This window comes from Corythoichthys intestinalis, chromosome 1 (genome assembly GCF_030265065.1).
Source record: "Corythoichthys intestinalis isolate RoL2023-P3 chromosome 1, ASM3026506v1, whole genome shotgun sequence".
Lineage (NCBI taxonomy): Eukaryota > Metazoa > Chordata > Actinopteri > Syngnathiformes > Syngnathidae > Corythoichthys > Corythoichthys intestinalis.
Genome location: NC_080395.1, coordinates 22,407,568 through 22,422,323, shown reverse-complemented (window position 1 = coordinate 22,422,323; position 14,756 = coordinate 22,407,568). Strand labels below are relative to the sequence as shown.

At 38.8% G+C, this 14,756-nt stretch overlaps 1 protein-coding gene across 1 annotated transcript in view; it reads left to right on the top strand.

The window, feature by feature from the left end:
* Nucleotides 1–14,395, top strand: part of LOC130922253 (gastrula zinc finger protein xFG20-1-like) — a 31,530-nt gene extending 17,135 nt beyond the window's left edge. The window contains exons 3-4 of the mRNA XM_057846945.1: nt 12,379–12,622; nt 12,762–14,395. Of these exons, the coding sequence (XP_057702928.1) occupies nt 12,379–12,622; nt 12,762–13,771 (1,254 nt within the window). The 3' untranslated portion in view covers nt 13,772–14,395. The remainder of the gene's footprint in view (nt 1–12,378; nt 12,623–12,761) is intronic.
* Nucleotides 14,396–14,756: the final 361 nt, after the last annotated feature.

Here is a 14,756-nt window from a genome sequence, read left to right as displayed (position 1 = left end):
GACTTTTTTTGTAAGGGGGGGGTAGTTACGCATTTTTTCAAAATTTCAAAAACGGTCAAAAAACACTTTTGGGCCTAGAAGCGCCGGGAAATGTTCCAAAAACATGTCAGGACATTCAGCACAGCCCCAACATGCCAAAAAAGTTGACTTTTGAGAAAAGTCAATTTATGACTTTTTTGTAAGGGGGGGTACTTACGCATTTTTTCAAAATTTCAAAAACGGTCAAAAAACACTTTTGGGCAAAGGAGCGTCTAGAAACATTCCATAAACATGTCAGGACTCTCGGCACAGCCCAAATATGCCAAAAAAGTTGACTTTTGAGAAAAGTCAATTTTTGACTTTTTTGTAAGGGGGGGTAGTTACGCATTTTTTCAAAATTTCAAAAACGGTCAAAAAACACTTTTGAGCAAAGGAGCGTCGGGAATCATTCCATAAACATGTCAGGACTCTCGGCACAGCCCAAATATGCCCAAAAAGTTGACTTTTGAGAAAAGTCAATTTTTGACTTTTTTGTAAGGGGGGGTAGTTACGCATTTTTTCAAAATTTCAAAAACGGTCAAAAAACACTTTTGGGCAAAGGAGCGTCGGGAATCATTCCATAAACATGTCAGGACTCTCGGCACAGCCCAAATATGCCAAAAAAGTTGACTTTTGAGAAAAGTCAATTTTTGACTTTTTTGTAAGGGGGGGTAGTTACGCATTTATTCAAAATATCAAAAACAGTCAAAAAACACTTTTGGGCCTAGGAGCGCCGGGAAATGTTCCAAAAACATGTCAGGAAATTCAGCACAGCCCAAACATGCCAAAAAAGTTAATTTTGGAAAAAGTCAATTTTTGACTTTTTTTAAGGGGGGGTAGTTACGCATTTTTTCAAAATTTCAGAAACGGTCAAAAAACACTTTTGGGCAAAGAAGCGTCTGGAAACATTCCAAAAAACTGTCAGGACTCTCGGCACAGTCCAAATATGCCAAAAAAGTGTACTTTTGAGAAAAGTCCATTTTTGACTTTTTTGTAAGGGGGGGGGGTAGTTCCGCATTTTTTCAAAATTTCAAAAACAGTCAAAAAACACTTTTGGGCCTAGGAGCGCCGGGAAACATTCCAAAAAACTGTCAGGACTCTCGGCACAGTCCAAATATGCCAAAAAAGTGTACTTTTGAGAAAAGTCCATTTTTGACTTTTTTGTAAGGGGGGAGGTAGTTCCGCATTTTTTCAAAATTTCAAAAAAAGTCAAAAAACACTTTTGGGCCTAGGAGCGCCGGGAAACGTTCCAAAAACATGTCAGGACTCTCGGCACAGCCCAAATATGCCAAAGAAGTTGACTTTTGAGAAAAGTCCATTTTTGACTTTTTTGTAAGTGGGGGGTAGTTACGCATTTTTTCAAAATATCAAAAACGGTCAAAAAAATCTTTTGGGCCATGGAGCGCCGGGAAACGTTTCAAAAACATGTCAGGACTCTCGGCACAGCCCAAATATGCCAAAAAAGTTAACTTTTGAGAAAAGCCAATTTTTCAATTTTATGTAAGGGGGGGGGGGTACTTACGCTTTTTTTCAAAATATCAAAAACGGTAAAAAAAATCATTTGGGCCAAGGAGCGCCGGGAAACGTTCCAAAAACATGTCAGGACTCTCGGCACAGCCCAAACATGCCAAAAAGTTGACTTTTGAGAAAAGTCAATTTTTGACTTTTTTGTAAGGGGGGGTAGTTACGCATTTTTTCAAAATATCAAAAACGGTCAAAAAACACTTTTGGTGCCAAGGAGCGCCGGGAAATGTTCCAAAAACATGTCAGGACTCTCGGCACAGCCCAAATATCCCCAAAAAAGTTGACTTTTGGGAAAAGTCAATTTTTGTCTTTTTTGTAAGGGGGGGGGGGGTGTTACGCATTTTTTCAAAATTTCAAAAACGGTCAAAAAACACTTTTGGACCAAGGAGCGTCGGGAAACATTCCAAAAACATGTCAGGACTCTCGGCACAGCCCAAATATGCCAAAAAAGTGTACTTTAAAGAAAAGTCAATTTTTGACTTTTTTGTAAGGGGGGGGGGTGCTTACGCATTATTTCAAAGTTTCAAAAACGGTCAAAAAATACTTTTGGGCAAAGGAGCGCCGGGAAATGTTCCAAAAACATGTCAGGACTCTCGGCACAGCACAAATTTGCCAAAAAAGTTGACTTTTGGGAAAAGTTCATTTCTGACTTTTTTGTAAGGGGGGTGCTCACGCATTTTTTTAAAATTTCAAAAATGGTCAAAAAACACTTTTGGGCCAATAAGCGCCAGGAAACATTCCAAAAACATGTCAGGACTCTCGGCACATCCAAAATATGCCCAAAAAGTTGACTTTTGGGAAAAGTCCATTTTTGACTTTTTTGTAAGGGGGGGTGCTTACGCATTTTTTCAAATTTTCAAAAGCGGTCAAAAAACACTTTTGGGCCTAGGAGCGCCGGGAAACGTTCCAAAAACATGTCAGGACTCTCGGCACATCCAAAATATGCCCAAAAAGTTTACTTTTGAGAAAAGTCATTTTTTGACTATTTTGTAAGGGGGGGTGCTTACGCATTTTTATAAAATTTCAAAAATGGTCAAAAAACACTTTTGGACCAAGGAGCGTCGGGAAACATTCCAAAAACATGTCAGGACGCTCGGCAGAGCCCAAATATGCCAAAAAAAGTGTACTTTTGGGACAAGTCAATTTTTGACTTTTTTGTAAGGGGGTTTGCTTACGCAAATTTTCAAACTTTCAAAAACCGAGAAACAACACTTTTGGGCAAAAGAGCGCCGGGAAACCTTCCAAAAACATAGACTCTAAGCACAGCCCAAATATGCCAAAAAAGTGGACTTTTGGGACAAGTCAATTTTTGACTTTTTTGTAAGGGGGGTGCTTTCGCATTTTTTCAAAATTTCAAAAATGGCCAAAAAACACTTTTGGGCCAAAGAGCGCCGGGAAACCTTCCAAAAACATATAAGGACTCTAAGCACAGCTGGAATATGTCAAAAAATTTGACTTTTGGGAAGGGTCCATTTTTGACTTTTTTGTAAGGGGGGTGCTAACGCATTTTTCAAAATTTCAAAAACGGTCAAAAAACACTGTTGGGCCAAGGAGCGCCGGGAAACCTTCCAAAAACACGTCAGTACTCTCGTCACAGCCCATATATGCCAAAAAAGTTGACTTTTGGGACAAGTCAATTTTTGACTTTTTTGTAAATGCTTACGCATTTTTTTAAAATATCAAAAACGGTCAAAAAACACTATTGGGCCAAGAAGCGCCGGGAAACGTTCCAAAAACATGTCAGGACTCTCGGCAGAGCCCATATATGCCCAAAAAGTTGACTTTTGGGAAAAGTACATTTTTGACTTTTTTTAAGGGGGGGGTAGTTACGCATTTTTTCAAAATATCAAAAACGGTCAAAAAAATCTTTTGGGCCAAGGAGCGCCGGGAAACGTTTCAAAAACATGTCAGGACTCTCGGCACATCCAAAATATGCCCAAAAAGTTTACTTTTGAGAAAAGTCATTTTTTGACTATTTTGTAAGGGGGGGTGCTTACGCATTTTTATAAAATTTCAAAAATGGTCAAAAAACACTTTTGGACCAAGGAGCGTCGGGAAACATTCCAAAAACATGTCAGGACGCTCGGCAGAGCCCAAATATGCCAAAAAAAGTGTACTTTTGGGACAAGTCAATTTTTGACTTTTTTGTAAGGGGGTTTGCTTACGCAAATTTTCAAACTTTCAAAAACCGAGAAACAACACTTTTGGGCAAAAGAGCGCCGGGAAACCTTCCAAAAACATAGACTCTAAGCACAGCCCAAATATGCCAAAAAAGTGGACTTTTGGGACAAGTCAATTTTTGACTTTTTTGTAAGGGGGGTGCTTTCGCATTTTTTCAAAATTTCAAAAATGGCCAAAAAACACTTTTGGGCCAAAGAGCGCCGGGAAACCTTCCAAAAACATATAAGGACTCTAAGCACAGCTGGAATATGTCAAAAAATTTGACTTTTGGGAAGGGTCCATTTTTGACTTTTTTGTAAGGGGGGTGCTAACGCATTTTTCAAAATTTCAAAAACGGTCAAAAAACACTGTTGGGCCAAGGAGCGCCGGGAAACCTTCCAAAAACACGTCAGTACTCTCGTCACAGCCCATATATGCCAAAAAAGTTGACTTTTGGGACAAGTCAATTTTTGACTTTTTTGTAAATGCTTACGCATTTTTTTAAAATATCAAAAACGGTCAAAAAACACTATTGGGCCAAGAAGCGCCGGGAAACGTTCCAAAAACATGTCAGGACTCTCGGCAGAGCCCATATATGCCCAAAAAGTTGACTTTTGGGAAAAGTACATTTTTGACTTTTTTTAAGGGGGGGTAGTTACGCATTTTTTCAAAATATCAAAAACGGTCAAAAAAATCTTTTGGGCCAAGGAGCGCCGGGAAACGTTTCAAAAACATGTCAGGACTCTCGGCACAGCCCAAATATGCCAAAAAAGTTGACTTTTGAGAAAAGTACATTTCTGACTTTTTTGTAAGGGGGGTGCTCACGCATTTTTTTAAAATTTCAAAAATGGTCAAAAAACTTTTTGGGGCCAATAAGCGCCGGGAAACATTCCAAAAACATGTCAGGACTCTCGGCACATCCAAAATATGCCCAAAAAGTCGACTTTTGAGAAAAGTCCATTTTTGACTTTTTTGTAAGGGGGGGTACTTACGCATTTTTTCAAAATTTCAAAAACGGTCAAAAAACACTTTTGGGCCAAGAAGCGGCGGGAAACCTTCCAAAAACACGTCAGTACTCTCGTAACAGCCCAAATATGCCAAAAAAGTTGACTTTTGGGAAAAGTACATTTCTGACTTTTTTGTAAGGGGGGTGCTGACGCATTTTTTTAAAATTTCAAAAAATGGTCAAAAAACACTTTTGGGCCAATAAGCGCCGGGAAACATTCCAAAAACATGTCAGGACTCTTGGCACATCCAAAATATGCCCAAAAAGTTGACTTTTGGGAAAAGTCCATTTTTGACTTTTTTGTAAGGGGGGGTGCTTACGCATTTTGGACTTTTTTGTAAATACTTACGCATTTTTTCAAAATATCAAAAACGGTCAAAAAACACTTTTGGGCCAAGAAGCGCCGGGAAACGTTCCAAAAACATGTCAGGACTCTCGGCAGAGCCCATATATGCCCAAAAAGTTGACTTTTGGGAAAAGTACATTTTGGACTTTTTTTAAGGGGTGGGAAGGTAGTTACGCATTTTTTCAAAATATCAAAAACGGTCAAAAAAATCTTTTGGGCCAAGGAGCGCCGGGAAACGTTTCAAAAACATGTCAGGACTCTCGGCACAGCCCAAATATGCCAAAAAAGTGGACTTTTGGGAAGGGTCCATTTTTGACTTTTTTGTAAGGGGGGTGCTAACGCATTTTTCAAAATTTCAAAAACGGTCAAAAAACACTGTTGGGCCAAGGAGCGCCGGGAAACCTTCCAAAAACACGTCAGTACTCTCGTCACAGCCCAAATATGCCAAAAAAGTTGACTTTTGAGAAAAGTCCATTTTTGACTTTTTTGTAAGGGGGGGTAGTTACGCATTTTTTCAAAATTTCAAAAACGGTCAAAAAACACTTTTTGGCCTAGAAGCGCCGGGAAATGTTCCAAAAACATGTCAGGACTCTCGGCACAGCCCAAATATGCCAAAAAAGTTGACTTTTGAGAAAAGTCCATTTTTGACTTTTTTGTAAAGGGGGGGGGGGGTAGTTACGCATTTTTTCAGAATTTCAAAAACGGTCAAAAAACACTTTTGGGCAAAGGAGCGCCGGGAAACGTTCCAAAAACACGTCAGGACTCTCGGCACAGCCCAAATATGCCAAAAAAGTATTTTTGAGAAAAACATATAAGGACTCTAAGCACAGCTGGAATATGTCAAAAAAGTGGACTTTTTGGGAAGGGTCCATTTTTGACTTTTTTGTAAGGGGGGGTGCTAACGCATTTTTCAAAATTTCAAAAACGGTCAAAAAACACTGTCGGGCCAAAGAGCGCCGGGAAACCTTCCAAAAACACGTCAGTACTCTCGTCACAGCCCATATATGCCAAAAAAGTTGACTTTTGGGACAAGTCAGTTTTTGACTTTTTTGTAAGGGAGGTGCTTACGCATTTTTTCAAAAATTCAAAAACGGTGAAAAAACAGTTTTGGGCCAAAAAGTGCCGGGAAGCCTTCCAAAAACATATAAGGACTCTAAGCACAGCCGGAAAATGTCAAAAAAGTGGACTTTTGGGACAAGTCGATTTTTGACTTTTTTGTAAAGGGGGGTGCTTACGCATTTTTTCAAAATTTCAAAATTTTCAAAAACGGTCAAAAAACACTTTTGGGAGAATGTGATATGGTCAGATGAAACCAAAATAGAACTTTTTGTTAGAAACACAGATCCTCGTGTTTGGAGGAGAAAGAGTAATAAACTGCATCCGAAGAACACCATACCCACTCTGAAGCATGGGGGTGGAAACATCATGCTTTGGGGCTGTTTTTCTGCAAAGGGACCAGGACGACTGATCTGTGTAAAGGAAAGAATGAATTGGGCCACATATCGAGAGATTTTGAGTGAAAATCTCCTTCCATCAGCAAGGGCATTGAAGATGAGACGTGGCTGCGAGGAATGAGCCAAAATACCAGCAACAGTGTGTGAAAAGCTTGTGAAGAGTTACAGAAAACGTTTGGCCACTGTTATTGCCAACAAAGTGTAAAGAACAAAGTATTGAGATGAACTTTTGGTATTGACCAAATACTTATTTTCCACCATGATTTGCAAATAAATTCTTTAAAAATCAAACAATGTGATTTTCTGGGGGGGTTCACATTTTGTCTCTCGTGGTTGAGGTTTACCCATGTTGACAATTACAGGCCTCTCTAATATTTTCAAGTGGAAGAACTTGCACAATTAGTGGTTGACTAAATACTTATTTGCCCCACTGTATGTGCTAATATTGTCATTTATATGAATATAGACAGGGGTGCACATAAGTGGTCCGCTTGCGCGCATGCGTACTGGACGTAGACAAATGCGCTGGCCCTCAACGGCTTCCTTACACTTTTGCGTACCGATGGCTGACCACTGTATTTGTGGGGGACACGAGAAAATAACTTCTCAAAATGTCGAAGAGGCAGGCCACACTGAGTAATTACTTCCGTGTTCCCCCACCCCCGTCAAAAGACAGACAGACGACAGAGACGTCACTGGAGCTACCGAAAAAAAGGACTTTTGCTGAAAAGTGGCTACAGGAGGTATCATGGCTAGAAGCAAATGATGCTCGCACGGAAATGCGGTACAAAATGTGCCGTGAGAATCCCAATGTCACCGATAAGATAGGTAAGATAAGAGCATTTTATGTAGGGTCAAAGAATTTCAGCCATCCAAACTTTGAAAAGCACGAAAAAAACAGAGCATGTGGCAATTAAGCAAACAATCGATGTCAAACAGGATCTCACTCGCCCTATGGACAAGTGGCGGAATAAAGGTAATGAACAGCGACATGCACTGACAAACGTGTTTTTGCTCGCATTTTACAAAGCTAAACATGCACGTTCAATGAGGTCTTATGAGGAAGACATCCCACTTTTAAAAAGCCTGGGAGTTAATGTGGGAGCCACATAATGCCCTTTTTTTTGAATTGGTGCTTTTTATTTCTTTACATTTCACTTCAAAGTAATGGCAATTTTGCTATGCCAGTTGATATTAATCAAGCATTAATTGTTAATATAATTAATTAAAGTTAATTGGCTCTAAGTAAACCTTGTCATAAATTTATCGCATCAGACGGGTCGGCTCTAAAGCTCAATGAGGACCAAGTCACATCTCCAGGTCGTCCTCTGAGAACCTGGGCAAAAAAATTATGTGCACCCCTGAATATAGAATATGAATATAAACAGGAGTTGTACTATTACTTCTTAACTGCTATAGTACATGTACATGTGTACTCATTAATGCCATTGGAATTGACAGACTTCTACAAATTTTAATATCTAAAAGAAATAGCGCAATTTTATTACATGCCCACATATCAGAATCAATTTATTGTCTTACTGACACATTACTACGTTACTGATACAAAAGAGCCTTCACAAAGTCGTTGTTTGGATTTAAATGTGATTTGTAAGATTCTCAACCTAGTTTGGCTTGCTAGCTGTGAACATCGGGACGCAGAAGTGATTGAAAAATTGGTTGGGGGGATCTTTTTCGAGCGAAGGAGAAGAATAAAAGACGGCATTAATGTCTGGATGCTGTTAACGAGAAGCCCCAAGTCGTGGTATAAAATGGAGGCACGTTTGCGTCATTTTCTCGATTGTTCAGTCATTGCAGATTACCGGTATTTTGTGTTTGTGTTATTGATTCCTCTAGATTCTAATGGAGCTCTTCACCTTGACCAAGTGTTAAGTTACATGGAGGTGGAGGAGACAGAGCTGCCTCCTGTTGAAGAGAAAGGGGAGAAATTTCCCCACCATGTTAAAGAAGATAATGAGGAAGAAATCAACAACTTTGCATTAATATTTATTGCGAATAATGAATAAAATGAAAAAGAAGCTGAAGCTCAACTTTCAGATCTTGCTGACATCATGTCAAACTCACCTGAGACTGAGGATGAACAAGGTGATGAGGGAAGTGCTTGCACTACGGAAATACATTAGGTTCAAAGTTGGATTTGAAAGGGCACATGACAATACACACTGGAGAAACCCTTTTTCCTGTCCTCTATGTGCTAAAATATTCACTCAGAAGGCACATGTGATAGCCCATACAAGAACTCACACCGGGTAGAATGCTTTTGTGTGCTCATTGTGTGCATTGGCTTAAAATATGGTCTGGTCACAGTATAATGACATTTGCTGACAATGTGTGTTGCTGTTCTTGCGAATTGGTGTATATATTGAAATTATTGTTAATGAGCCAACTTTAATTGGTTGTCTATTGGTTTAGTTGTTTTTGTCTGTTTTTCTTTTTTCTTCGCTTTCATTGTGTGGACAGGAGTATCCCACGAAGTAAGAATGCTGGACAATGAGATCAGCGGTGGGATAAAATAACTTTTTTCTTCTTCCCACTCTCTTTTAAGTGCAATTGTTTTTGTTGACTTATACTGTGTTTGTTTTTTGTGTGTGTCGAAATAAAAAAGCTTCATCATCATCATCATCATCATCATCATCATCATCATCAGTGAACATTAAAATTTGGGGAAAGACATGACAACACACACAGGAGAAAAACCTTATGCCTGTTTATTTTGTGGGAAAAGATTCTCTATAAAGGGACATTTAAAAACGTACACTACAACACACTGGAGAAAAACCTTTTGACTCATTATCATGTGGAAAACAATTTTCCTGAAAGTCACATTTAAACATACACGTAAGAAAACACACTGAGAAACCTTTTGCTTGCTCAAAATGCGATAAACAATTTGCTCGTAAGGAAAATTGAAACATTCAAACATGAAAACACATGAGTGAAAAACCTTTCCCATGCTCGGATTGCACTCTATGTGAAGGTTCCAATAGGGAATGGGACGTACCACGTCATTGTTTGGACCCGCCTCCATGCTGGCAATATAATTCACTTCCGGGCCGGCAGAGTCAATGCGGATTGTAACGTATGGTAGTGCTAAGCTAACTCTTTCGGTGTTTTAGAAAGAAAATATGGGTGCTTATTGTTGCGTTACCGGGTGCAACAGCGTCTCCTACGACAAAAAAAGGGGTTAGGAAAAATGGACTCACTTTTCACCGTTTTCCTGCATGGAGGACCAAATATCAGATCACGAAGGTACGACGGATGGCTGGATTGCAGCGGTTCGTCGGAAAAGCATTTCTTATGATCATATTTCTGCTGGAATGAGAGTGTATTCCCCTCATCTCTACTCTTGTAAGTTGAACGATTTATCCGTTTTGGTTTCAATACGTTTTTTGTTTTTGTTTTTTTCTTTACTGATGTGTAAATCTGCCTCGGTAGCAATGCTAACCTACTCCTCCTCATTACCTACCTGTTGTGTTACTAGGAAAACCTGCATATGAAATGCTGACAACACATCCCGATTGGTCACCATATCTCTTCTTGGGTTATTCTGAGGTCAAGCGCACCACATCGGAGCGTTGAGAGGTTGGAGAGGCGAAGAGTGCACGCTGAAACTTCAGTTTGCTCTGCTCTTACAAACACGATCCCAAGTGTTATGAAAAGTCAATAAAATATGAATACCAAAACATGACTTGAACAACTTCTTGACAAACTGTAACTGCTTGTTGTTTACTTCAGGTCTTCATAATAAACAGGTGTAATAATTACAAAGTCAGGTGACTTAATTTTGTTATTCTATTTGGAATATGCATTGACAATTTTTGGACAGTGTTGTAGACAAGAACTGGGACTGATAAGTTGCAATAGATTTATTTCAAGTAATGCAATTACTCCAATACGATATTTGAATTGACAGTTTAAAATCTTTAAATTAGTGCAAACAAGGCCCACCCTCTGACGGTGGCAGCAAATATTATATAATTATAAGTAATACACAAATACAAGATCACAATAAACGTGTCTTTGTCAAAGCAGTTTAAAACACTATTTACTGGCCTTGGGTAAATTGCCAGACAGGATAAATATGTGCTTTAAAGTTCTTGCATTTCCATTTTAAGTATTGCAAGTACTAGTCTCCAACACAGTATTTGAACTGACAGTTTAAAATCATTTTAGTACAAAATGGCCCACACTCTGGCAGGGGGCAGCAAATATTATAATACATAATACATTATAAAAAGCTATATACTATATAAATACAAGATCACAACAAAACCTGTATTTTTCAAAGCAGTTAAAAAACATCCAGTGGCCTTAGGTAAATAAAGGTGTATAAATATGTACTTTACAGTTCTTGCATTTCTATTTTAGGTATTGCAACTTTTCCAACACTATTTGAATTGACAGTCTAAAGTCTACATAAGTGCAAATAAGAATATTATAATTTAAAAATAATAATAGAATATATAAATTCAACATTACAATGAAAGGTGTCTTTGTCAAAGTGGTTAAAAAAATTTAAAAAAAAAACGTCACTGGCCATAGTTAAATAGCCAGGCAGAATAAATATGTGCATTAAAGTTCTTGCATTTTCACAAGTTAAAAGCCCGCAGTTCATCGACGAGAAGGGCAGACCCAGATGGCGTCTGCTGCAGGGGCTTGTTTGAGTCCGACACAGGACAAATGGAACCACTCCATTGAACAAATTTTCTTTGTCAAATGATCCAAGAAGAGAGATGGTGACCAATCGGGATGTGTTGTCAGCAGGTTTACCTAGGAACACAACAGGTAGGGGAGTCGTAGTAGGCGAGCATTGCTACCGAGGCAGATTTACACAACGGTGTAAAAAAACAAAAACGTATTGAAACCAAAAGTGGATAAATCGTTCAACTTACAAGAGTAGAGATGACAGGAACACACTCTCATTCCAGCAGAAATATGATCATAAGAAATGCTTTTCCGACGAACCGCTGCAATCCAGCCATCCGTCGTACCTTCGTGATCTGATATTTGGTCCTCCATGCAGGAAAACGGTGAAAAGTGAGTCCATTTTTCCTCACCCCTTTTTTTGTCGTAGGAGACGCTGTTGCACCCGGTAACGCAACAATAAAGCACCCATATTTTCTTTCTAAAACACCGAAAGAGTTAGCTTAGCACTATCACACGTTACAATCCGCATTGACTCTGCCGGCCCGGAAGTGAATTATATTGCCAGCATGGAGGCGGGTCCAAACAATGACGTAGTACGTCCCATTCCCTATTTGGCGAAACACATGAGAACGCACACTGGGGATAAACCATGCATTCATTTGCAATGTTTGCGAGAAAAGCTTCACTCAAAAGTATCTGTGATGTGAAATATAATTCAAATTCAACCCAAAAAATTTTAAAGTTCGAACTTACTTTTTGAAATTTAGATTTATGAAATTTCCTTAGCAATATATAAAGATTTAATATAGTATTTTTTTTTTTTTTTTTTTTTTAAATCTTTGGATTCAAATACAGTAATGATCGTTTTTATTTTTAATAACAAAATGACTTTACGTAAATTCCATGAATAACGCGAGTCAGAACGTCATGTCTGCCGTCGCTATTTAATGACGACATCGAGGATGAGAGTGTGACGTCACTTATCAGCGTCTCAAAATGTTCCATGACTCGATCTGACCCGCTCTTTCATTAAATACTCGCTCCTACTCGTACTAAATTCGTGAAATAACACGGTGCCCGTCACCATTTCTACTTCACTACTTACTAAAACATCGTAAGTAAATTAAGTGGCCTTGGCGCTTATGTCGAAGTTTCTCGTGATCGCTTAGCCGAGCCTGCTAGTTGATATCAAGTGACGCGGAAGTGACATAACGTGCCAGTTAAAAGTGTTGCGATTGTCGAAGGAAATGTGTAAAATCAGTATGCTGCGAGCGTTGCTGAATCGGCGACTCAGTGCAGCCGTTGAGGAAGTAGTTGAAGTGTTTGAAAGAACCATAACGGAGTACGAAGAGGAACTTTGTCGGACAAAACAGGAGAACGAACGACAACGTCAATTACTGGACGCTGTTTTTAAGAAGCCTCGAAATGAATTACACAGAGCTGCAGGTTTGTTCTTCTCTTTCACTTATTTCATCGCGATTGAAATGTAATGTACATTGATATGTTTGTGTCTACTTTCCATTTTACGTGACAAAACAAAGCTTAACTTTCCTAAATTAGTGTTTACTTTTTTAATGCCCTGCAGACATCAGTGAGGCTCTTCACGCTGATCAGCACGAATGGAGCTTTTGCATGGAGCATGAGCACTCCCACCTGAAAGAAGAAGTGGAGTCTGAGCTCTGTGTGAAAGAGGAGCAAGTGAATGATACCACCAACTTGGCATTGACGGTTGTCCCTGTCAAGACTGAAGAGGATGATGACAAACAGCAAAGTGAGGAGCCTCGAAGCAGCAGCTTATGTCAACACATGCAGACCGAAAGTGCTCCTCTATCAGATAGTGACGACACGTCATATCCTCCTAAAACTGAAAAAGAACACTCTCAAGACGTTATCACACTTCATATTGACAACAAACAGTTGAAGTGCTCGCATTGTGGCAAAACCTTCACTGCCAGGCGTAATTTAAAACGACACATGAGAACACACACGGCACAGAAACCTTTTACCTGCTCGGTTTGCACCTTAGGTTTCACTCACAGATCAAGATTGGTAGAACACTCGCGAACACACAGTGGCGAGAAACCTTTTGTCTGCTCTGTTTGTGGCAAAAGATTCACACAAAGAGGAAGTTTAATTAAGCACACACGATCACACACGGGAGATAAACCTTATTCCTGCTCAGTCTGTAATTTGAGTTTTGGGAATAGTTCAACTTTAAGGACGCACACAAGAATACACACTGGGGAGAAACCATTTGCCTGCACAATTTGTGATAAAAGGTTCTCCGTTAAGAGTAATTTAAGATCACACACAAGGACGCACACTGGCGAGAAACCTTTTACCTGCTCAATCTGTAATTTAAGTTTTAGGTATCGTACAGGATTGAATCACCACACGAAAACACACACCGGCGAACGACCGTTTTGCTGCCTAATCTGTGGCCAAAGATTTTCTCAGAAGCAGAATTTAAATTCACACACGAGAATACACACTGGTGAAAAGCCGTTCGGTTGCAGTGTGTGCGACAAAAAATTCTACGTTAAGTATCATGTGAAAAGACACAAGTGTGCTGGTCAGAAGAGTAGCAGTCAGTGAAGCCAAACTTTCTCCTCCCGCCTATTAGTTTTAAGTAGACATCCAATCCATTTGAGGTGGGAGGGTTGCAGCAAATGCAGGGCCAAGCGTTCTATAAGAAGGCTTATTTGAGAAGGCACACGAGAATTCACACTGGCGAAAAGTTGTTTACTTGCTCCATTTGTGACAAAATATTTTGCGACCGCTAAGCGTGGGTGGTGAACCAGAGAACACACATTGGCAAAAAACCTTTCACCTGTTTGGACTGTGGTAAAAGTTTGCCGCGCAAAGAGAATTGAATGACCCACAGAAGAAAGCACACTGGAGAGAAACATTTTACATGCCTTGTCTGTAAAACCAGTTTAAGCGTTCGGTCCACATTGTTTCAATACATGAGGACCCACACTGGAGAAACACCTTTTGCTTGTTCTGATTGCGGCACCAGATTCTTTCTCATGCTAAAAAATGCATGAGAACATACACTGGGGAAAAACCATTCTCTTGCCAATTTTGCAACAAGCGATTTTCCGTTAAGGGAAATTTGATAACTCACATACAAATACACACTGGAGGGATTTTATGTCTATGTGGCGTGAACTCTGAGCCCAAAGCATATGGAGGACCAGGAGTGCAAAAATTCAATAAATAAATACACAATTAAATAAATAATTAAAAGTGTCATTAAAATGCTTTTATTTCAATATTTATTTATGTATTTCAATATTTATTTTAATTTTTATTTATTTATTTCAATTTATATTTATTTATTTCAATTTTTATTTATTTATTTCAATTTTTATTTATTTCAATTTTTATTTATTTCGATTTATATTTATTTATCTCAATTTTTAATTATTTATTTCAATTTATTTCGATTCATATTTATTTCAATTTTTATTTATTTCAATTTATATTTATTTATTTCAATTTTTTTCCGATTTTTATTTATTTATTTCAATTTTTATTCTTTTATTTCAACTTTTATTTCAATTTTTATTTATTTCAT